General features: G+C 44.1%; 1 protein-coding gene and 1 long non-coding RNA gene across 5 annotated transcripts in view; one reads left to right on the top strand and one right to left on the bottom strand.

Moving 5' to 3' along the window:
• The window catches only part of LOC125988835 (uncharacterized), a 28,042-nt gene extending 8,258 nt beyond the window's left edge, over positions 1 to 19,784 (top strand). Inside the window, exons 3-4 of one of the 3 annotated variants that reach the window (XR_011086476.1) lie at positions 16,029 to 16,122; positions 17,568 to 19,784. This is a non-coding gene — a long non-coding RNA (uncharacterized lncRNA). Of the gene's footprint in view, positions 1 to 16,028; positions 16,130 to 17,567 lie in introns of all 3 variants that reach the window. The other 2 variants (XR_011086475.1, XR_011086477.1) reach the window with 2 other exon arrangements.
• On the bottom strand, positions 1,028 to 11,990 carry avpr2aa (arginine vasopressin receptor 2a, duplicate a). 2 transcript variants are annotated; one of them, XM_049754503.2, is made up of 6 exons: positions 11,665 to 11,990; positions 5,281 to 5,651; positions 4,211 to 4,456; positions 3,990 to 4,136; positions 2,930 to 3,431; positions 1,028 to 2,247 (listed from the first exon to the last, which is right to left on the bottom strand). In XM_049754503.2, the coding sequence occupies exons 2-6, from the start codon at positions 5,647 to 5,649 to the stop codon at positions 2,045 to 2,047; spliced, it is 1,467 nt and encodes a 488-aa protein (XP_049610460.1). In that variant the 5' UTR covers positions 5,650 to 5,651; positions 11,665 to 11,990; the 3' UTR covers positions 1,028 to 2,044. The 2 variants fall into 2 exon arrangements, with proteins under 2 accessions (XP_049610460.1, XP_068506007.1); XM_068649906.1 differs by lacking the exon at positions 11,665 to 11,990 and adding an exon at positions 8,480 to 9,346.
• Positions 19,785 to 22,585: the final 2,801 nt, after the last annotated feature.

Genomic DNA, 22,585 nt, shown 5'->3' with positions numbered 1-22,585 from the left:
CCCGATGAAACAAAGTAGAACACGCCAGGGTGTTGATGTAGCTATTCATCTGGCAAACGATCAAAGAGGAGCGTCGTGTCTGGGGAACAAATGCTGGACGCGGCGCCGGGCCAGAGGAAAAGGTGAGGCTTCTCCTCCGACACGGACGAGGATTCCAGAGACATCTTGAAAGCGTCCCAGCATTGTCCTCCGCGTTTGTGCTTTGGACACAAAAACAGAACGTCTGGAAATGTCTGCTTTCATCCGTGACACCGGCCAACGGCTACATCTGCGTAGTCTTAGGAGACACCATCACAAAGGATCACACGGAGATTCTTCTGCTGCTCGTTTTGTCGACCTCGTTTCGACCGTGGTGCCAATTTAAATTTGTTATGCGGTGGTGCTTTTTAAATTCTGAGAATGTCATTAATTAATCCATTCCAAATCCACCCAAAAAAGAAAAATAGCAATTTACGTTGTATGACGCCAAAAAGCCCGCAGTAATGTCGTCAATGATTCAAGCGTCAAAGCATTTCTTTTTTCCTCCACATGCTTTGCTTCAATTCAATAGAAGTCGTGCTGCTCCACCTGCTTCACACAGAATGGCCACCTGGGGGCAGTATAATCCACACCCAGCCATACACAGTATTTGCCTTTTTTCCGATTGTACTAATCGATGCGGTTTGTTACCATGAACTGAAACAAACTTTTCATTTTCTTGATTCTTTTAAGAAGCATCTTTAGGAACGATCCAAAATTGCAGAATCGTGCCTATCAAGTAGTATCGTATCAAATCAGTGATCTCGTGTTTACTTTTTAGCGAGCAGTCGAAACGACGAGGGTTAACAGAGGGCAGTGACCACACACAAAGAAGAACAAATATAAAAGACAAATATTGAACGTTACACAACATTTAGTTGCTGATTGTGGCTATTAGCCCATTGACTGCTGGTGGCGTTCCATTTTTTTACGCTTCTCCTCTGATTTGCGCATCTTGCAGAGCCGAAGTGACATTTTCTCATGAGGGTTCAAATGAGAATAAGAAAAATGCAAAGAGCAAGTTTTTATTGTGCAATGTCATGGGAATGTCCAAAATCAAGCTGCTGCGTAATTGCGGCCTTTGAGTCTTTAATAGTTGGATAATAATAATAAAAACAAAAAAAACAATACTTGATGCATGTCAGCAGTTGAGGAACAGAAATACATTACGAACGGTGAGGTGGAAACTGTCGATAAATGAAATTGAAAAGCGCCCGTCTCTGGCGATATCGCCGCCGAGAATAACCCGGCTGACGACAGCGTGAGATTAAACCGGGCTATAAAAGTGTCCGTGAGCATCATCCACACTCCCACCGCTTTTCTAATGAAAAGTGCAAGCTTATCTTTGGTTACACGATTAACACAAACTTGTCGCGACTTTCCAAGTCTACGAACGATATTTACACGCTGTCCAACGTGCCTGATAATCAATATATATCCTTTGACATGGAATGCTTTGGAAATATTTCCTCCCGTTCCTTCGGCGCGTTGCGTAACCAGTCAGGAAGTCATTTTCTATACTTCGCATGCTGTCATCAAAACACATCATTGTGTCCCGCTGGCTTGCGGAAAGCCGGATTGTTCGTTTTGCAGACCTAAGCCGCCCCGCGAGGGCCCATGTTTGTTTGGGTGGATGTGTTCCAGTGTGTGTGTGTGTGTGTTTTTCTTGAATGAGCCTCTCTCGTGTTTGCTCACAGCTCTCTGTTGTCATCCGTCGCTAATTCACTTGCGTCGAAGTTTGTTCACGATTGGATTTCCACCGCAGCCTTCCTGTGGAATAGCGTCGTCCGTGACATGTCGGTCCCGCGGCAGCTAGCTCGCCATCCGCTTCTTTGACCGCCCAACGCCATTGCGTTCTTCAACCGAGGCCACTTTGCACCATCGTACGAGCTGTCACGGCGCATTCCGTCACGCGCCGATGCGGATGGAGTTCCCGTCCGCATCGACCCCATCGTCGGGAACATCTGGCAGAAGCAGGTCACCCGTGTTCTCCGGAGGCGAGGTTCTCAAGGGTTGTCTCAACGGGTCAGTACTGGCTGTCCTTGGTGGTGGACGTATGCGTGGCGGTGGAGTCGTCGGGTAGCGAGCCCCGGCGGCGTCCGGCTGGCCAACCGCAGCGTAGCAGATTGTGAAGCTCCCTGGACACGCTGCTGGAGAAGGCTGTGTAGATCCACGGGTTGGTGCATGAATTGAGACTGGCCAGCAGCATGAGGATGGTGAAGGCCACTCCTGAGAAGATAAGCGGATCAGTGCGGGAACCTCACTGAGTCCATTGTGTTGAATGGCGTTCTAAACATTAAATCTGTAAACATTCTAGATGGCCAAAGCCTCACGTCCTGTTTTTTTTTTTTTGGCCTTCTAATAATAATCATTACATAAGTCGAGCCTATGTCATACTCGTGTCGGCAATAAACAACGGAAACGTTGATTTGGGACTAAACGATAAATCAGCCGTTATGTGTGTGTGTTATACGATATAGAATTGCGTGTTACTCGTTTAAGGTAAAGGTCAGTTGTATAATAAAAGGTGCGGTGAGCACAATGTTGGACCCGCCTCCAATTTTTGAGCCGCCAGCGCCGATTATTGTCGACGAAATGTCAACATTTGGCCGCTCAGGTTGCAAAAGAGGTTCTTTACTGCTGTCTGCTGTTTATCTTTTGCACCAAATCACGGGACACACTATCAGGCCTTGCTTTTGTTTGGAGCTATTTTTAGAACTGAGCCACGGTGGCAACCTGGCTGCCGTTTTGGTGACGCTTGCTTTTAGTATTCTGAGCCATGGTGCACAACAAAAGTCTCTCAAAGTCTTTTAAGTTCCAGAAACTTGGTTGTCGGAACCACAGCGGTTCCTGGAACACCAATCGAATGTGTTGAGCACAGTGGCCCCGACCCAAGATGAATGTTACTGACCTTGATTGGGAGAGTTGGGGTCCCAGGCGGCCCACAGCTGAACAATGAAGAAAGGGGACCAGCACACAGTGTAGACCAGCACAATGACCAGCGTCATTCGGACTGTTTTGGACATGGCCTTGGTGATGCTGGGAGGCGGCGGCACTTCGGGGCGAGGGGGGGCGTAATCGAGGGAGCAGCGAGGTGAGCCGGGGGCCGCCGTGCAGGACTCGTGGCACTCGGGACCGTTGGCTTGCTGCTGATCGGACGAGGGCGCGCTTCTCGACGCGGCGTCTCCCGCTTGACTTTTATTGGACGTGTTTTTGTTTGTCACGGGCTTCAAGCGCAGGCCCGGATGAGCTCCGCCTCCGGATGCCCGCCGCCCCCTTTCTCTATCCCTGGCCCGCTCTTCTTTCTTAAAGCTGTGGAAAGGGAAAAGGATTTCTTTCCTCTTCAGCTCAGCCATCACCATCCTCTCCGACTTTAGGTAGATGTTGTTGTGGATCTCCCGGAAGATTCTTATCTGCGAGATGACCTTTTTTTTTTTATTTTGCACAGTTGGAATGACATCAGCAAAAGCACTCTGGATTCTATTTGACGACGGGGCGCACGCCAGATTTGCATTTCTGGTTGAAGCGCTTCAGGAAATTGAAGTGAAACAAGGATTGTGTGTTGGCCTTTACCATCAGCAGTAAAGCAACCACAGACCTTCTCATGTAGCATGATTGAATTCTCTCTTTAGTGCTCAGAATGAACTCCATAAACATCTGCTCCCCCTAAACACGAGCTATGCCATCAAGATGGCCGCAAGGTGATTCAAGCACTCATGACCATCCAGAGTTATTCATTTTAAAATGAGTGCAAACATTTTCTTTGACTCCCAACTTCTAATGCTAGATGTTGAGGTCTTACTTTTTTTTGGACCTGTGCTAATACAATGACACAGCTTCTAGAGGAATTAACTAGCTCCAAAATTTTTGAGGATATTCATAGTCACGAGACGCTTCGGATATATTTTTCTGCCTGTCCAGATGTTATCAAAAGTTAATAAGAAGCGATGCTGGAAAAAAATCAGTTTTACCTGACAGACGGTAATGATGAGGGCGGGCAGGAGAAAGACAGCCAGCGTCATCCAGGTGATGTAGGCCTTGAGCCCCCACACCTCAGCAAACTGACCCCAGCACTCAAACTCCCCGGGACTCACTTCTGAGCGTGAGAAGATGAACACCTGACAGAAGAACATCAAAATGGCAATGACAAAAAAAGAAGTGTCACCGGCCCGATCCCGTTACTCGCTCCCACCTGCGGTAAGCTGAGGACGAGCGCCAAACCCCAAGCCACTATGACGGACGTGTTCCAGCGGGGCACTGCCCCGCTGCGGTAAGCCTGCAGCGGGCAGCAGATGGCGTGATGGCGGTCCACCGTCATGGCCACGATCATGTAAGAGGACGCAAACATTCCCACAATCTGCAAGTACTTGATGGAGCGGCACAGGAAATCGGGTCCCTGGAACTTGTCTGTGATGTCCCAAATGAGCTGGGGAAGAACCTACACGCACATTTTGAAGTTTTGTCAAAGTGCAAATCCATTCTGGACACTTTAATGTCTGCCCTGCGTTGATATTAATAATGTTGTTGATGTTATTTTAGCTGCTGCCAAACAGCCAGGCAAGACGGACGGATGCAGGATCTTGAAAATGATTTGCAGATGTTGGAAGTTAGCCTGATGCCAGCAGAGCGCAACGACCTGTCACTTTTCAATATATTGTCTGCTGACTGAGTCAAGTATGATAAAGGCGCAAGGAACGTGATGTTCTGGCTCCTTCAGTGACATAATCATGACTTCATGATCATGATGATAGCAAGAATTCTTGCTGCTAAGCGCTGAGTTGCGCTATTGGGATTTAGCTCCAAGCTCAGAACGTGCTGGTTCCGAGCGGAGTGTTCCTCACGAGTCAAATTTTGAACATCTTGGTCGGAACATCAACTCTGTCAGGATGTAATATTTTCGTTTATTGAACAATTAGTCCACTAGCTACTCGCTAGCTAGCCACCGCTAGCTAGCCACCGCTAGCTAGCCACCGCTAGCCATTTTGAGAATAAATCTTTCATCAGACAAAAAAAACCTACGCACACTTTAAATATAACCAAGTTTCGACATTTTTTTTTGTTTCGTTCTGTTTATGTTCTATGGATTAAGAATAGGATATCCCAGAAATCTCGACGTGAGTAGGCGGCCGAGCAAATATTTGTACTGCCTCCAAAAAAATCCTGGTGGAATTCTAATCATCAATAATCATCGCAAGAATGTATACGTGGCTTCATCCACTGCTGCCTTGATGATTGTCCGGTTGTGTCGATGTGGTTCCTCACCTGAAAGAAGGCCACCACCAGGTCAGCCACACACAAGTTGACCATGAAGACGTGCATGGGCGCATTGTGCTTCCTCCTCCTGAGCAGCACCCACAGGACAAAACCGTTCCCCAGCGTGGTGAGAGCCAGGACCACCCCGAGCACGGCGATCTCGGCCCGGGCCAGGCCCTGGTCCCTCACCCTGGGTTGGGGCAGCGGGTACGGCGTGGCATTGGAGCCATTCTCCGGAAAGAAGGAGGATCCGCCGTGGGAGCCGTTGAGGGTGTTGAGCTCAAAGACAGACGTGGAAGTGCGGTTGTTGCTCGCCGGCGCCACCAGAGAGGAGAGGCTTAAGGCGTCCCAGTCCGTTTCCAAGCTGATGCTTTCCATTCCTGAAAGACAAACATTGCGGTTCGACGGTGAGGAGAGCAACTCCTGCTAATCAAGTTTGCTCAATTGTGCTATTTTCTTCTCGTTAGCTAGACTGACCTTTGCCCTCCAGCCTGAACCTTATATCGGATATATTAAAATCGATTGCGACAAACGTGATCCCATTCGACGGTCGTCAAATTATCCCATCGTGGGAAAATTATCCCATCTCCAATTTTTAATTAGTTTGTGTTCAGCGTTTATTTTCCCTTTCATATTTTCTCAAGGCTGATGGACAGTTTTTTTTTTTTTTTTTTTATCCCCCCCCTTCACCTCCACTCCACATCACATGCTTTGTCGCATTCCTGCGTTCTCTTGTTTCCCTTGACCGCTTCGAGTACATCACATTCTCTTCCACTCCCGCGATGTCACCGTGGAGCGCAATAAATGTCGTGTTTATTTTTTCTTTGCTTATAAATAAATTGAGACGAATGACAGGGCAATCCGAGGAACACAAGTTCGTGGGACGCCGGCGCAAAAAAACGAAAAAAGTCCGAGAAAACATGATCAAGCTATTGTGGGAAAAAAATAATAATTTGTACGTTGTGTTTGGGGACTTTGTTGTTGCCTGAGCCTTGTTTACTCATTTATTTATTTATTTTTTTTAGATAATCCCGCTTCCCTGGACTCAGGTCCACTTTTTACCTCCACCAACACGTCAAATAACCACTTGTGATTTTCCTTAGCTAAAAATAGGGAGGTAAAAGTGCTCTCTCACTACTCCACTGGGAACCCGCTAGCCAATTAGCGGCTAATAGTGCCGAGTGACATGTTGTCAAGTGTCTCATGCCGGCTTACACGGAGGAATGCGTGAGTAGCTTTGCCAAATAGACTTCTCTGACCTGAACGGGGGCTCCTCTCTTGTCAATCATTCAAACATGCCCTGGACTATTAAATATTTTTCTTACGGCATAGCGAGGCCGCATTTTGCGACTTGAGAGCGGGACGGACGGTGTGACGTCAATGACCGCTCTTCTCTTTTTTAATTAAGTTTTAACGGTAGCTCTTCAATTTCCTCGGGCTTCTCTTTGTTTGAACCTCGCCGTCTTGCTCCCGTTCTCTGTAATTACGCCATAGAACATTCTTTGTGCCTTCTATATGGTCTCATTATCTATGTTCTCAATAACCGTGTGGCTGACCTTTAATAGTTTTTTTTTTTTTACGCCTGGAAGAACATAAGGGAGTTAAATTTGATGCAGGAAATGGCTTCTGTGATGGTGCACATGAAAGACGCCATGTTTGGATCACAAGCTTGGCAGTTGGTGGGATCATCATAAAATCTCGGAGCTCCTTGTCCAAAGAGGCAACAGCAAGAACTAAATCAGCAAGTGTGTAAAATTCAATTTTGAAACAGATGGATCCATTGACAAAAAGAAATATACTCTAAATCAACTTTAATTTGCATGCCACGCGCATGCTATAAATTAAGGCTGGCAATTTGATTTTCAAATCACTCCAAATTTGAGCTGAGCTGATCCACGCGTACTTTGAACCCGAGACAATTTTAACCCCAAAAAATCCGCAGCAGCGATAAATTCAATATATTTTCCTGTATTTCCTTTGGGGTGATGCTATCCGCCTTTCTAATCCATATTTCTGATTCAATAATAAATAAATCAATAAATAAATTGATAAATAAATATATAGCAAAATTGGTAAATAAATAAATAACTTAATAAATAGATGAATAGATAAATATATAGCTAAATTGATAAAGAAATAAATAACTTAATACATAGATAAAAAAATAAAAAAATAAATAAATAATAAATAGATAAATATATAGCTAAATTGATAAATAAATAAATAACTTAATAAATAGATAAATAAATAGATAGATAAATTGATAAAGAAATTGATAAATAAATAAATAAATAAATAAATAAATCGATAGATAGATAGATAGATAGATAGATAGATAGATAGATAGATAGATAGATAGATAGATAGATAGATAGATAGATAGATAGATAGATAAATAAATTCTTCTCCTGTGTGTTTTGGATGATTTTGTTCCTTCTATTTATTTCATCCTTTGTTTGGCGTTGTTTGTTTGAAAAGTGGTGTGGAAAGGCAATGCACACTGAATTGGACGGTCACGTGCACCACACGGCGATCTCGCTTCCCTCCGAGCCTTAAACGAATGGCTGTGTCTGCTCATTCGGCGTGAATCTTCCCCAGAGGCCACCCGGTGCGCAACCATCAATTTCCGCCTCATCCTCTCTGAGCTCAGCGCGTTGGCTAACGATGCCTCCGGCATGACTGAAACAGGTACTTAAGGTGAGGGAGAAAATATTACAGGTCTGGGGGAGTCTTTCAACACATTGCGCACACGTGTGGGTCAAAAGCCGCTAAGACGACATCATCGGCAAACTATGCACCGTCGTCGGATGAAAAATGAAGCGCAATCCAAAAAAAAAAAGAACTAGACTGGACTTGCATTTTAGGAGCATTCAATTGAGGAGCACCAAGTGCAGCGCAAACTCATTCAAAAATGTCCGCTCGGCAGGATGGCAAGTTTTTTACTCATGGGAACCGTTGAGCGGTGCCAGAATCGCAGGTCTAAAGTGCAACACTATGTGAAGTCGAGCCCGTTTATTTATTTTGCGAAAGTGGAGCACCGTTTACGTGGGAACCCGATGTGTGTGTTTTGGAAATGGACTACAAAACCTTTTGTTTTTCATTTTAGTTTCATCCCAACGACTACTCGGTCAAGACTTGTTCCTTTTTAAACCTTTTGCAAACGCATGATCTAAAAAAAAAAGATTCTGCGGTAAATGTGCTGACACACCTGTTTCTGTGATTGGTTGTTTTGCCTCAGGCGCGGTGGTTCCTTGTCGGAGTGGCACAAAAATGGGCCAGAGAAGGTTGATCTTTTGCTTTTATACCTGATGAGCATTTAAACAAATATGTGACTTTTCTTGTTCTTAGAAAAATAATACACCTATTTCTGTGATTGGTTGTTTTGCCTCAGGCGCGGTGGTTCTTTGTACGAGTGGCACAAAAATGGGCCAGAGAAGGTTGATCTTTTGCTTTTATACCCGATGAGCATTTAAACAAATATGTGACTTTTCTTGTTCTTAGAAAAATAATACACCTATTTCTGTGATTGGTTGTTTTGCCTCAGGCGCGGTGGTTCTTTGTATTAGTGGCACAAAAATGGGCCAGAGAAGGTTGACCTTTTGCTTTTATACCCGATGAGCATTTAAACAAATATGTGACTTTTCTTGTTCTTAGAAAATTACTCCTCTAGCTACTTCTGTTCTGCTGAGATTTTACTCGACACGCCTTTTCATCTCTCCCACTTGAGCTTTGTGTGGCTTTCGTCAGCGTGGCATGAGACTTTATTTACCTACCGATCGATGCAACAAAGAGCCGCATGAGTCAGCCGGCTCGACGTGTAGCTAAATTGGACCAAACACGACTTGAGTGCCAGGTGGACGTTCCGCACATGAATGCGGATCGGTGCCCGTCGGCGTTTGATTTATTCATCGGACGCGGCGAGGTGGGGCGAGCTAATAAAAGTGAACAATTTGTTCCTTCTGTGTCACGGCAAAACAGCTGATTAAATGTTAATGGCGTGGAAGCAAACCTCATTAGTCACCCACATCGTCGACACTCGCCACCTGCACTGTGTGTCACTCGTAAACAGCCGCCGTGTATTTCCACAATACAGGACGCCAATGGGGGATGCGTTGACCAAGTTTACTTTTTATGAAAGGAGGAGGGGAGGGGGGGGGGGGGGTAATGTATCATTAACCAGCAAGTCATGCTTTGAGTCATGCTCTTTAGACTAAGGCAACATGGTGTCCACATAAAGCCAACACCTCCAAAATAAAGGTCAGCCACTCAAGGAGGATTTTTCCCAATGGCGATAAACCAAGGAAGTCCTTTTGTACTCGTTTTAAATTCTGCCAACAACTTGAAGGAGAAGGGGAGGTATTAAAAATAGCATCTGATTAATGGAACAAACCCTCAGGGGGCCTAGTGTTGATGGAAAAATATGTATAAATAAATTATTGGAGTGGCTCATTGAAATCTTTGCCAAAGATATACGAGGTGTTTTAGCGGATACATTGAAGGCCTTAGTGGGATTAATTACCATTACTCCATCTGGAAAGTGCTTCAAGCACACGTGTAGGTTAAAAATACTCTTTTCTTAGGCGTCGGTGTAAAGGAATCCACAATACATAGTCAGCACGCAAAAGTTGGAGAGAACATCTTGAGGATTTGAAAGTACGACCGAGGACGTTATCGTGGTGTTGCGCGTTTCCTCGGTTTGGTACAACGTGAGGACCATCGTCAAATGCCGGCGCCGTTTGGCTCACTTGACCCAAGACGCGGCAGACTAGAGTTTGGAAAAATTCTGTTTTCCTCTCACTGTGTTTTCCTCTCACACAAATGGGCGGGGCTACTTTGGAAAATAACATTATACTATGAAAATAATGTACTCATCTGGCTAGGAAAATGTATTTTATTTCATATAATAAGGAAAAACTGGCACATCTTGATTGTCATGCTGGGTTTGGGATTTGGTTTGGGACTTTAGACCAGCTTGGAGCAGGTCTAAGTTGTTGCGCAGGTGTCAATTTGATTTAAGCGTAGGCAGACAGATTTTTCTGTGGTGGATTTCATCTCATTCATAAATATAACAACAGCGTGCTCGGAAAAGATAGTACAAATCTGCCTGCAGTTCCTCACAAACGTAGTGCTTATCTTCTGGATGGACTCCAGCGAGTCCATTTCCGATTCTATAATGTCAGAGAGATTGTGTGTGCCTCTTCTAGGTGGAATTGAAAAGGAATGAGAGAGGAAGAGACGCTTCCATTGCAGGGAAGCAAGTCGGCTGTGTACACTCCCACAACGGCGCATGTTTTTTAACTGTCCTTGCCTACGAAAAGACCAAACGGAAGAAAACTACAGCAGCACAGTTAAGGTGCACTTTGTGCTGGCTGTGAAAATTGGGCTCAAAGTCCTCATGTTGTTGTTACTTTTTAGAAAAGGTCAGAATTATGACAATTAGTTTTTTCTCATTATACTACCGACAGTTTTATAACAATCATCCCTATTTATACAGGAATAAGGTGTTACAACAAGATCATGTTTTAAGTTTTACTATGAGAAGAATAAAGTTTTGGAGGAGAAAATTTGGATTTTTGAGGAAAAAATTGCATTTCATCAATGATGACTTATTTATTCAAGACAGACTGTAATCCTTCATCAATGACGTTCTCGTAATGAGCAAAATTACGTGCTGCGTTTTGAGACGCGTTAAATCAACACTCACTTTCAACAATCAAAAGAATTCTTGAACTGATCAATTCATGGATTTGGAAGACATTACTGCCTGATATCTCGCCGCTCTTCCTTATGCAAGTTTTTGTGACCGCAGCGAGACAAATCTTTAGTCACCGGATACAATCCATTAACATTTCACAAAAATCAACCGACACTTTCTTAGAACTCGGCTAATCCACTGCGGAGTCACGAAACTGTCCTGCACATAGTTTTCACATTTACGAAAAAAAGTGCAATCTATTCTAGCTGGCATTTACTGCAGCAAATAAATAATCCTCTTAATCGTCAATATTTTACAGCCTTCCTTTCCTCCTGTTTTCATTATTTCAACAACAAGCTAATAATCACGTCATGAATTTGTTTTGGAATTTGAATACCGGTCAAGCAACACATTACTCTTTTGCATGTGTTGATAGTGACAGTACATGAAAAAACAAAACAAATAAATGGCTGAACTATTAGTCGAATATTAAAGGCGCTGTTAATGTGTTAATGTGTGTGTGCGTGTCGTGGAGTGTGTGCCGTGGAGACCTCAGCTGTTTGTTTGTGGAGAGATGACCCACATTGATCACATTGAGTTGAATTGTACACAACCACTTAGAAGAATTGGATTTCAAGATTCATGCCGTAAAGAAACTTAAAAAAAATACAAAATCATTCTAATAAAAGGGCACTCACGTGTGGTCCACTTTGGCTGTGCAATTTACGAGAGATGTCCGAAATGATCAATCCACATCGGCATAAAAAAAAAAATAAAAAAAATCTGATGGTTCTGTTATGATTCAGTTTGGATGCAAAATAAAATGTAACAAATGTCACTGCAATTTTTTTATGACCCCCCCCCTTCCGCCATAGTAGGCTGCAATCCCTCTCGTAAAGTGTCCTTCCCCAGATTGCCGTTCCCCGATTTTTGTAATCCGCGGTCGGCGTACCCGCCCGGCGACTTCACTTCTTGCAACGTGCTCTGCCTTCGGCTGCCTTAGGCTGCCTTCAGCTGCAGCAGTGCAAATGAATTTGAGCTCCTGCCTCCCCCCCCTGCTATCTCCCCTCCTCCTGGGTCAAGCCTGTCCTCGAGGGCTGAGGGTGGAGCGTGGAATCGAGGAAGGGTGTGATTGTTTCACATGCCTTTAATGTATGAGAGAGGTGGGCTGCCCTCTCACGTGTCAGAAACAAATAAAGGTTAATGTTTGCTGGTGGGGGGGAGCCGCCCTTCCCTCATTCAAGCCGTGTATACACACGCTGCCGCCGTCACTTTGCATTCTGAGCACTCGGCCGCTCAAATGTTTTTTTTTTTTGCTGCTAGTGGCCGGCCAGGTGCCTGTTCATCGGATGATAGCAATGTCATTTGCTCGAGTCAGCAGATAGTGACCTTGCCATGTACTATGCGGGGAAAAAAAAGAACACTGTCATCCATATTCGATGTCGGGCCTGGTAAGAGAAAAGCTTTGGACGTCAGGGAGATGTTGGATTGGCGGTAGAGAGTCTTCAAAGTGCATTTTTTTTCTGGTACAAGATCAAATCAGCAATTTTATTTTGAAGTGTAATTTGCAAGAAGAGTTTCAAGATTGTTCAAACATTTCTTAACATTTTCGTTGCTTGCAGGAACGGATTTATGGCATTCCATTCATTTCAACAGGGAAAGGTAACTTGAGATGTGAATGCTTTGAATTACGAGCACGCTCACAGTCCATGGTGCCAAAGAAGCAATTTGAAGTGAGTTGAGTCGCTTCATTTAGATGCGGGTAGTCCTTTGCTGCCACCTTGTGGCCTCTCTCTGCAAAACCTTTTTCCGCCTTTTCTGGGCAGGGTCGACTGTCTGAGCAAAACACTTCGATGCCTCCCGGTTCGAGATGCGATGTTTACACACAGCTATGAGAACACGGAAGGCTTCGGCTAAACTATCCCATAATATGACCCAGTTCTGAGATTTCTGGCTGGACGGCCTCCATTCACGTCGGCGCGTATTTACGCAAGAAATAAAAGTGAAGGCTGTTTTCTTCGACCAATCATCCAAAGTCGGAACAACTACAACAAACGTCGCAATGACTCAGCCGTCAATCGGAGGCCGTGTACTCCCACAGTCCTTGAATCCAATTTCCATTTTTCTTGGCTTCCTTCGCATTCTGGCGCATTCTGCAAACAAGGCTGCCTTGGGTTCGGAAAAAGAGATTGGGCTTGGGTTTGACTGGAATGTTCAGAAAGGCAAAGCGATTTTTCTTTGTTTTGGCCGCTTTGAACAAGGCCACGTCTTGGCCGGACGAGCAGACGGCACGCAACACCTGTTGGCGTAAACCGAAGCAAGGAGCCGATCCGTTTTCTACGTTTCGGACAGCGGTCCTGCTGGATTCATCTGGTGTGAATCCATAATAAGCACTCAGTCATAATAAGATGCTTTATTTCCAGCTCGCCGAGCTCATCGCAGCTTATCCGCAGAGCTATTGATTTTTCCACTGCTCTTGTCTGTTTGCGTTGGCTCCTTTTGGACATGTAGGGCCCCATTTTGTTCACAGCGCAAGTCCAGCACAAAGAGCAAGTCTCAAGCCTGAGGGGCAAGCGATTGCGAAGGTCACAAATGCGGTCCGTCTATTTCAGCAGTCCTCCGACTCCCAAAAATAAGCCGCTGTTGACGTTTTGTAAGAACCCATCGTCGGATCGGAAGATGTGCGGGGAATGCTACGTTAACTTCTCACGCTAGCAGGCGATTGAGTTGGCAGATTTATTTGTTGACATTTTGTAAAAACCCATCGTTGGATTGGAAGATGTGCGGGGAATGGTACGTTAGCTTGTCACGCTAGCAGGCCATTGAGTTGGCAGATGTATTTGTTGACGTTTTGTAAAAACCCATCGTTGGGTTGGAAGATGTGTGGGGAATGCTACGTTAGCTTCTCACGCTAGGAGGCGGTTGACTTGGCAGACATATTTGTTGAATGTTCAACTAAGGACTTGAATTGGATTCTTTGGAGCGCGGTAAATTCAAGTTGATCGAGGAGCATCAAGTGAAGATTCTGAATTAGTTCCTCAAAGTTGTGTGTTATGAGCGTGCTTTGATTTTGGAATTGACTTTCGGTTAGTAAATGGTTCCATCCTCGCTAATGCTAACGGCTGTTGACTTTGTGCTGGTTAATGTTCTGCTCAGGAAGTCTTTCATTGTTGTTGTTTTCTCGTATCATTAGTGGTACCACAATTTTGCAGATTTATTCTTCTTTTCATTTTGCCAGATATTGAACCAAGGTGGGAATGAAAATATACGTACCTCAAAATATACCTATATATATAGTACGTACCTCAAAGTACTTGTGAAGAGTGTCGTTTTTTTTTCTTGCAGGAATCGAACGTAAAGGTAAATGAATAAACTAATAAATAATTAAATAAATAAATAAACACATACATAAATTAAGACATAAAAATAATTAAAATAGAAATGAAACATTTAAAGAAAATACAATCAACAAAAATAAATAAATAAATACATAAATACATAAATAAATAAATTACTGATTTAAACAAATACAACAGAAAAAAATCATGTTAAATACATACAATATTCATTGTTTTCGGGTAACAAGAGTGGTCGCCAGTCAAGAAGCAGGAGAAGCTAGACAAAGGACCTGTGGTCAGGAGCGCTTCTTTTTTCTCCACCTGACCCAGGTACTAACCCCACCCTCCCCCCTTATTGTACTTTCTTCTGTCTGCTCCAAAATCCTCCAGATAGCTTCCACATCTCATCTTACCCCGTATCTTGGACTCGAATGACACTCTCCAGAACACCCAGGTTGTGTTAAGCCTCCCATCGATCCCTCTGGTGCCTTCACACCGAGCTTGATCATCATCAAACACAACTACTAAATGGTGTGGGTGTGGCTCTTATTTCCAAAACTGTATAATCATCAAAATTGTAATTGTAGATTGAACGACATCATCCTAGTCGTGTAAGATTTAAGATTCAAGAGTTACAGTTAATTTTTGTAATTAGATTACATACAAATATTTATCAGAGCGAGTGACAAACCGATTTGGAGACCGTTGCGTGAACCTTGTGTAGCCTCCGGAGGTTTTTGTTTGTTGACCTCTCATTCTCGGAAAAGAGCAATAAAATCTACTAATAGTCGTTCCCAATGAATGACGATAATGCGAGAATGCGGAAGCTCGCGCAGCGTGACTCGCCACGACATGTACGCCTCGCGGCAGCGCTGACATGACGGAGCGATTGAACGATCACAAATGCGTTCGGCCGGGTCGACATCCCATAAACGGCTCGCTCTCTTCCCTCATCCCGAACAGAGCAGCACTATACATCACGCCGCCTTGGACTTCCTCTTCCTCGCTTCCTCGGGCTCCTCCGACACTGAGCTCATTCAAGCGTTTTCCACCACTGCAGATGAATAAACATCATCGTAATTATCATCAGATGGATGACGTCAAGCTACGCTAAATCGGCTTCGCTCCAACGATGTTGAAATGTACACAGGAGAATTTGCGCTTTGCTTTTTCCCCCCTCCGTGTTTTTTTTGGCCTACGTTCAAAACAACATCGGATCAATTCTCTTGGCGATCATTCATGCCGGAGTCCAGACGCTCTCAAAATATATTATTATTTTTTTATTAACGACTCAGTTAGCGTGTTATGGAGCATTTCAATATCTGGGATTCAAGTATGAGTAGAAGTGGACCAAACGTAGAGGTGCCTTGAGATGCAAGTTGAATTCATTCATAGCCGCGCTTGGAACACAAATTGTTTTTCAAATCGTTGATTCTGAAGGGAAATGTTGCTTGACCTTTGCTCTTTTCACTTTTTTCCTCCCAAAAATTCGAAACCATGGCTTGCTCGATCAATGTTTTCTCATTGGATGACTAGAACCATCTCGTGTTGACGCCAAAGCTTCGCGTATCTCCTCAAGGATCCGCTCGGTCTGATTTGCGCCCAAAAGTGAGATTGATAATTCTTCCATTGTCAATTTATCAGTTGTTCTTTTTCCACCAGCTGCGACCCGTCATCCATCTCTGTGTGTAACACAGGCTCACTCTATTTTTTTTTTTTTTTAGGAGATGTTTGAGAATTGAGGCTGAGCTTTCTAAACAAATCGCAGCGACTCATCTGGTAGCTATCTGCACTCCTGTTTTGCAGAAGATGCATGATGTACGAGGCAAGCTAATGGCTTCACATTGAGCCTCCGGCTCTTCACTACATCTTCTCATCCTTCCATATTGAAGATTAGTAACATGTTGCAAACTAGCAAGTCATACCGAATGGATGCCAGATTGTTTTCGAAATGAGAACCCGGGATGCGATGATCCGATATCTTTTGTGAGGATCGGATAAAATCGGATTCGGTCACAAGATCGAGATTTTGTCTCGTGACATCGCTACCCAGAACTGGATTTGTTGCTAACAAGATGAATCTGGGAGACCTTCAAGCAAAGTACATGCATACCAAGTGGAGACAGATTTTTTTTTTTTTTTTTGCAAGTGCTCTCTAGAATTGATGAGGTGCCCCACAGGATTGAAATAACAAAGAAACTAAAAATGAGCTCAAGAAATTAAGCTCGCCAAGATTGTTTTGATTTGTATTTTGGAACACGCAAGACGTGTGACGGTTCTTCTGGCTCCATTGGTGGAGACGTGACCGTTGCGAGTAATGTCCTCTAAATGAGCACTTTATATATTGCTGCTTCTCAAGCCAAGTGCTCTTATGTCACATTTTCCTATATTTAGTCACATGATATATCCCCCCCCCCCCACCTAAATGTTATTTTATTTTTCTTACAAATGAACGAGCAAACTAAAATGTTGAAAACGGAGAGAACATGTAATCCTAATGGTTGTTTTTTTTCCACTGCAAAAGTGCATTGAACGCTTTTACTCTAAGGACAAAACCTTTCTGTTATTTTCCCCTGAGATGGAAAATGGATTGCAAAACTGCAATCTGGCAGGCAGCATGTCAACCCTCCAGATCAACAATTTTAAAAGTTTCCGTCATTTTTGCCCCCTGCTCCACTTTCCACGTTTCTCCCAACAACAACAAGCGCTCTGTAGCTAGCAAGTGCATGTTTATGAGCGCATACTAATTTATGCAAAGTCAAATAAAGTTACATCGTAGCTAACAAATAAGATGCGGCAGGTTGAATAAAAATAAAAGTACATTCAATCCAATTTGGATGTATTGTGCTCGTACATTTGCTAATATGTCGTCACACGGCAACTTTCGTTTTGAAACTTGACGTCGGAGCGCTGTGAAAAATTGGTTTCAACACGTACACATCGACAAACTAGCTTGGCATGCTTCTCTAAACAAACTTTGAATGGAAACACACGCTGCACTTGCGCCGGATCGCCTCCCACAATGATCACGTTGTGCTTTCAGGCTTTTTTTTTTTTTTTCTCGAGGGTCCACGGGCACAATGCTCGAGTCTTGATTTCTGCCTGACATCACCGCCTCTCCCCTTTCCTGCTCCCCCCACCCCACACACAAAAACAAACACCGCACACCTTCCATTTCCCAACATCTTGCCCTTTCCGCTTAATCCCTCTGATTCTTAATCCCGTCCCCCCCCGCCCCTCCCTGTCTGTTTTTCTTTTTCCAGGATGCTCATCTGTGCGCAATGCCCCGCGAGCGAACGAGCGAACGAACGAACGTCTTTTCCCCGTGACTGACAACCAATCCGGTTCTTCCTGCTCCCGACAGAGGCGATTCCGGATCTGCCAGGCTTGATGGGCAGATAAATGTTTGCGTTGCGGCCTGCTTTGATTGACAGCTCAACGTGGTTTCAATTAGACGAGCGTAACGAAACTTTGAATTCGAAAGAGCCAAGCCGCAGGGCCGCATTCGATCCATCGAGTCGTCTGTTTTCCCCCCTCAAACAACTCTTGTTAACATCTCCACGAAAACTACAAATCGATTTTATTTTTAGTCGTGTTTACTAAAAAAAGCACAATTATTTTCCTTGACTTTTGATTTCAAAACTCCACCAATTTCTTTTGTCGACGTTTTCCACAAAGGTTCAGCAGTTGTTAAAACAACATGAACAAAAATGGAGGAAAGTCAAAATTGGAGGAAAGGGAAATGAAGAGTCTTTTAAGAACACAAAAGCTTGACCACGGGTTCTCCAAATTGTTTCCTGAGAGGGGGGGGGGGCGTTTTCTTGACTGCATCTGCTTATATTCTGCTGTCAGTTTTTCTTTTTGGGGTCGCATCTTTGCTGTGCGAGAGAAGAAAATTGCTCCGAGGCTTCTGACAGTGAGAAAGGGGAGAAGGAAAAAAAAAAAACGTCCGACAAACAAAACTGAGAGAAGATGGGAAACAGAGTTGAGAGCAAAGCGTTCAGGAATTCATCGACGATGCAAAACGTGTAAAGAGTCGACGAGAGGCTTTTTGAACCGGAGAGCAAAAAAAAAAAAAAATGGCTGGCACAGACATATCGTGCGTCACCTGCAACCATTTAAATCCAATCATTCAATGGAGATGTCTTTCCTGACTCGAGAAGAAGTCGCCTCCATCGGCTCAGACGCTTTTCTCGAGCCAACGACTAATGCGTAGAACAAGATGGAAGCGTTTGCGGAGAAACCAAACAGAATTCGAGAGCAGTGATTACACAAGGGCTCAACTTTCTGTTTTTCCCCCGAGGGGGGAAATGTTTGGATGGCGCATGGAAAATCTCCCGTGCAAGGCGGTGAGGCCGCAGCGCACGGCGATTGTTGGCGGGCACGCACTTGCACGGATGCAAATGGTGGCGCTCTCCTGTTACACTCAATGAAACATTAAGCGTGTCAGTCAGCATATTGTCTATTTGCCGGGTGTCGGATTCGCAGTTGTCTTGAGTCGCCTCGTGTTGTTTTCGCGGTATCGGGCAACGGGACGATCGGCGGCCCGGCTTTGAAGTCCGCCCGTGTCAGACCCGCTGAAAGCATCAGCGAAAGAATGTCAAGATGTGAAGTATTTGTAAAGCTCGGGGCAGGCTTCATCACTTCACGTAAGCGTCTCCTCCTCCATTTGTCACTCTCCCGACATCTTACAAGAAAATCAAAAGCCGGAGAGAGGATCAAGTGCCAAGAAATACATCCCAGCAAATCAAGCCTAATGGCGGGAGATGGGCTGAGAAGAGTCAAGTCAGCTTAGCGCTTCATTCCGCCCGGATTTACGGCTTCATCCCCTCCGGACCGGCTCCGCCGCCGCCGCAGCTTTCTCAAGATAAAAGGCTTGCAAGATGGAAGGAAGCTCCCGGATCATCCTTAGAGCACGCTGCTCATTTTGTGTGGGGGCCAACGCCGTGACCTGCCCTGGCTTTTTTTTTACGCTTGACTTGCAGAGCAAACAAGATCTTAAAAAAAAAAAAAGATCTCATGATCTCAATCTGCATACTATTTTCACATTGCAACTCAAGTTAGCAATGACCTTCAAAAAGTGCACTTTGACGCCAGGGGCACACTGTGGAGATATCAAAAAATGTCAGCCAGCTATTTGTGAAAGTCATGGGCATTTCCCGAAAAGCTAAAAAAAAAAGATTGACAAAACAATGGGCACGACTGTGTGTCTTTCTCCTTTGGTTGCCACCATCTTTGTTGTCTGCAAGTTTTAGCAAGTATAAGTTGTTGTTGCAAATTCGGGCTCATCTAATCAGGGCTTGACAACGCCAATGATTTGTTTGCCTCATTCTCCCCCCCCCAAATTCCCCCTTCAGACGCATCCCACAAATTTTCATTTATCATCCGGGCCTGGCACCAGCACCGGCAGTGACCACGCATTTGTCCAATTGCCGGGAAAAACTGTGATCCAAATAAATAAGTGCTTATTTTTTTCTTTTTGAATTCATTCTTAAGGATAATTGATTCATTTTGGAAAATCAAATCCAAAACGTTTGAAGGCTAAATCTCGGGATTGTTTTGGGTTTTTTGTTTACCCTCCCACATCAATACCAAAGTTGTTTTTTTTATTATTAATTTAACGACAATCTCCAGCAAGGATCAGCTGTGCTCCTGTGACGCTCGCATTGCTCCCCGCAGCCATTGGCAGCGATTAAACGAATGCGCGTGAAATCATGTGAAGGCTCGTCACACGCTATTCCAGGCTCTTCCGTTCATTCAGTCCGCAAACGCCAAGAGCAGGGCCCCCAAAAATAATCAAAGTTGTGTTTTCTGCTGGCTTTACGCACATGCTTTCGTCTTTGGAGACGCTTCACCTGGGGAGAACCAACGTGGGGGTCTCGAGTTCTTCAGATAAATCTTGACCTGATTTTGCCGTTTTTGTCTTTTATGAACAGAATTTGAGCTCGGTGTTGAAAGTTTTGGTGGCCGTTCGGTGTCATTTCCAGATTAGGAGGAATTTTAAATAATCGAAATTGACGCATGGGTTAGCTTGTAGCAAATAGCCACACATTTATTTGATTAAAACGTGAATAAATACTTTGCTTTAGCAACCGTGGGGAGAAAAAAAACACTTGTGCAGACACCCAAAGGGGGGTGGGGGGAGGTTGAAAAAGAGCCAAGACGCTCCGCTTTTAAGGGAGCCTTGTGATGACGTCAGACAAGCGCAACGCAGGTTTTCATGAGGTCGGCGCGATCGCTCCGGCTGCAATGTTATTCTGGCACGGACTCCTCAACTGCCAGCAGACGGCAGTTACGTATCCAAACATGAGAGAACATTGGCAAGAGAAGGAGAATTGTTTCCAGGAGAACAAATAGTCCATCGATAACCGGCTCCCAACTGAGCTGCTGCCTTTGTCTCGTGCGCATCCAAATCAAGCATGCGCTTTGCTTTCTTTTTTTTTTTTTTTTCAACTCACTAAATGTGATGTTAATTAGCACGCTAAGTAGATCAAGTAGCAGATTAAGTACTACGGAGTAAATCTATTCTGCACGTGTTGTCATAAATTATTGATATTCACTTTCAGTGTATTGATTAGTTATTCCAACAGAGGCCGTAACAATATATTGCAAGACTGATTTTTTTTTTTTTTCGGGCTGATCCCTAATGATGACAAAGACCTTCTGGTTTCAGCAGCCAAGAGCTTTCTATGCTTTCATTATGAAGAAGGAGGTGATAAAGATACAACACAGGATTTGCTCACCCACATGGCCAAGACGGATCTTTTTATGCTGGTCCTCCTCCTCCTTCTTCCCCCCCCCCCCCCCCCTTATATTCCAAAGCCATTTTTATTCTCACATTCTTCTTTTTTTTTTTTTTTTTTTTCATGGGGTTACACTTGATTTGTTTTCCACAACATTTGGACTCATTAGTCATGACAGATTAGGCCCGTCACAGCTGAGGAAGATACTGGAAGGCCCCAAATGCAACCAGCTTGATAGCAAATAGCAGACCGCTGACGTATTTGCATTCTCTGTGTATGTTGAGCTGAAATGTGTGTGTGTGTGTGTGTGTGTGTGTGTGTGTGTGTGTAGTGGGGCTAGTTCCATTAGGGATGAATGGAGTTGGCTGACTGGTTGCAGCTGTAAGGCAAAATCTGGGAAAAGCATCTTGATTAATGACAATGTTCTGCTTAGGGTTCTTTTCACGTACTGCTTGGTATCGGATAAGAAGGCAATTAAAAAAAAAAAAAAAAAGAGCCATTCAGCGTGACCGCAAATACGCTCACCAAGCGCAACGTTCGATACAGCGGGACATCGAAGCGAAAAAAAATGTCCGACCGGCCGGAATACTTTGATTCCATGGAAGAAGGGCAAGAAGGACAAGGAAATACAAGTCACGGAAAAAATAACTTTGGAATGAGTCAACAAGTGATGGATGTATTTTGGATTGAATGTAAGCAGCATGGTTCCTTCCAAGTAAAAGCACCTGCTTCGACCTCAAAAACAAGTTGACCATTTTGCCAAGCTGAACAATTTGGAGTTAAAAAAAATTCGACCATCGAATATTTATTTATTTCGACTCGGAACTGTTGCCGCTCTATGACGCAAACTGCCAGGCAACACACTGTAGCTCATTTTGGCCGCCATTAAATGGATTATCTGTGCCGTCTTTGTATTTTTATTATCTTGGATAAAAGAGAAGAATATCTACCACGAGTTAAGCGAGGTCTGAGCGTCCACAATGGAGGCGTTTGTTACGAGACATAATGTGAAACGCAATGATAGTTTTATAAGAGTAAGGCACAAGTTCAGATGGCACTTTTACAATAAAGCAGATAACTTAAGATTAACTCGCTTGTTTGAATTTCCTGTCAAGTGAAACATAAATGTTGAATTTATGAATTTGACACACCGAAGTCCTGCCAAATTCGGATGCTAACACAAATTGCCAAGTACTGTGTTTGAAAGGAGGCTTCAAGTTGTTGTCTCAACTCTCAAATGCTGCGAGTGTGTCCGCCTCATGTTTGAAAAGACAATTTGCTGATAAATGTCTGCTACTTAGTTTCTTATCGATCCCATTGGAGCTTTGCGTGGTTCGTCGAGAGGCGCTAGCCAGCAGCTAGCTCTTGAAAAGTGTCATTTTCCTCCAGTTGCTTATCTTGGAGCATTCCTGCCCTCCTCTCTAAGTACCAGCCCCGCCTGAATCATAAAAAAGACCCGCTGTTCTGATTTTAGTGCTTCGCATGAATTCTCAAATATTTCTGGTGACTTCTGCAATGTGCTCAAGTACCAGTCATTG

This window comes from Syngnathus scovelli, chromosome 2 (genome assembly GCF_024217435.2).
Source record: "Syngnathus scovelli strain Florida chromosome 2, RoL_Ssco_1.2, whole genome shotgun sequence".
Taxonomy (NCBI): domain Eukaryota; kingdom Metazoa; phylum Chordata; class Actinopteri; order Syngnathiformes; family Syngnathidae; genus Syngnathus; species Syngnathus scovelli.
Note: the sequence above shows the minus strand (reverse complement) of the source record. Positions and strands in the feature narration are given on the sequence as shown.

What these genes read in the sequence shown, in the direction of transcription:
- avpr2aa (XM_049754503.2), bottom strand. Translation starts at nt 5,649, where the DNA reads ATGGAAAGCATCAGCTTGGAAACGGACTGGGACGCCTTAAGCCTCTCC. An exon ending in TGGTGGTGGCCTTCTTTCAG is followed by an intron (nt 4,457 to 5,280) that starts GTGAGGAACCAC and finishes ATGTGCGTGTAG; the next exon opens with GTTCTTCCCCAGCTCATTTG. An exon ending in TCATCATTACCGTCTGTCAG is followed by an intron (nt 3,432 to 3,989) that starts GTAAAACTGATT and finishes GTCATCTCGCAG; the next exon opens with ATAAGAATCTTCCGGGAGAT.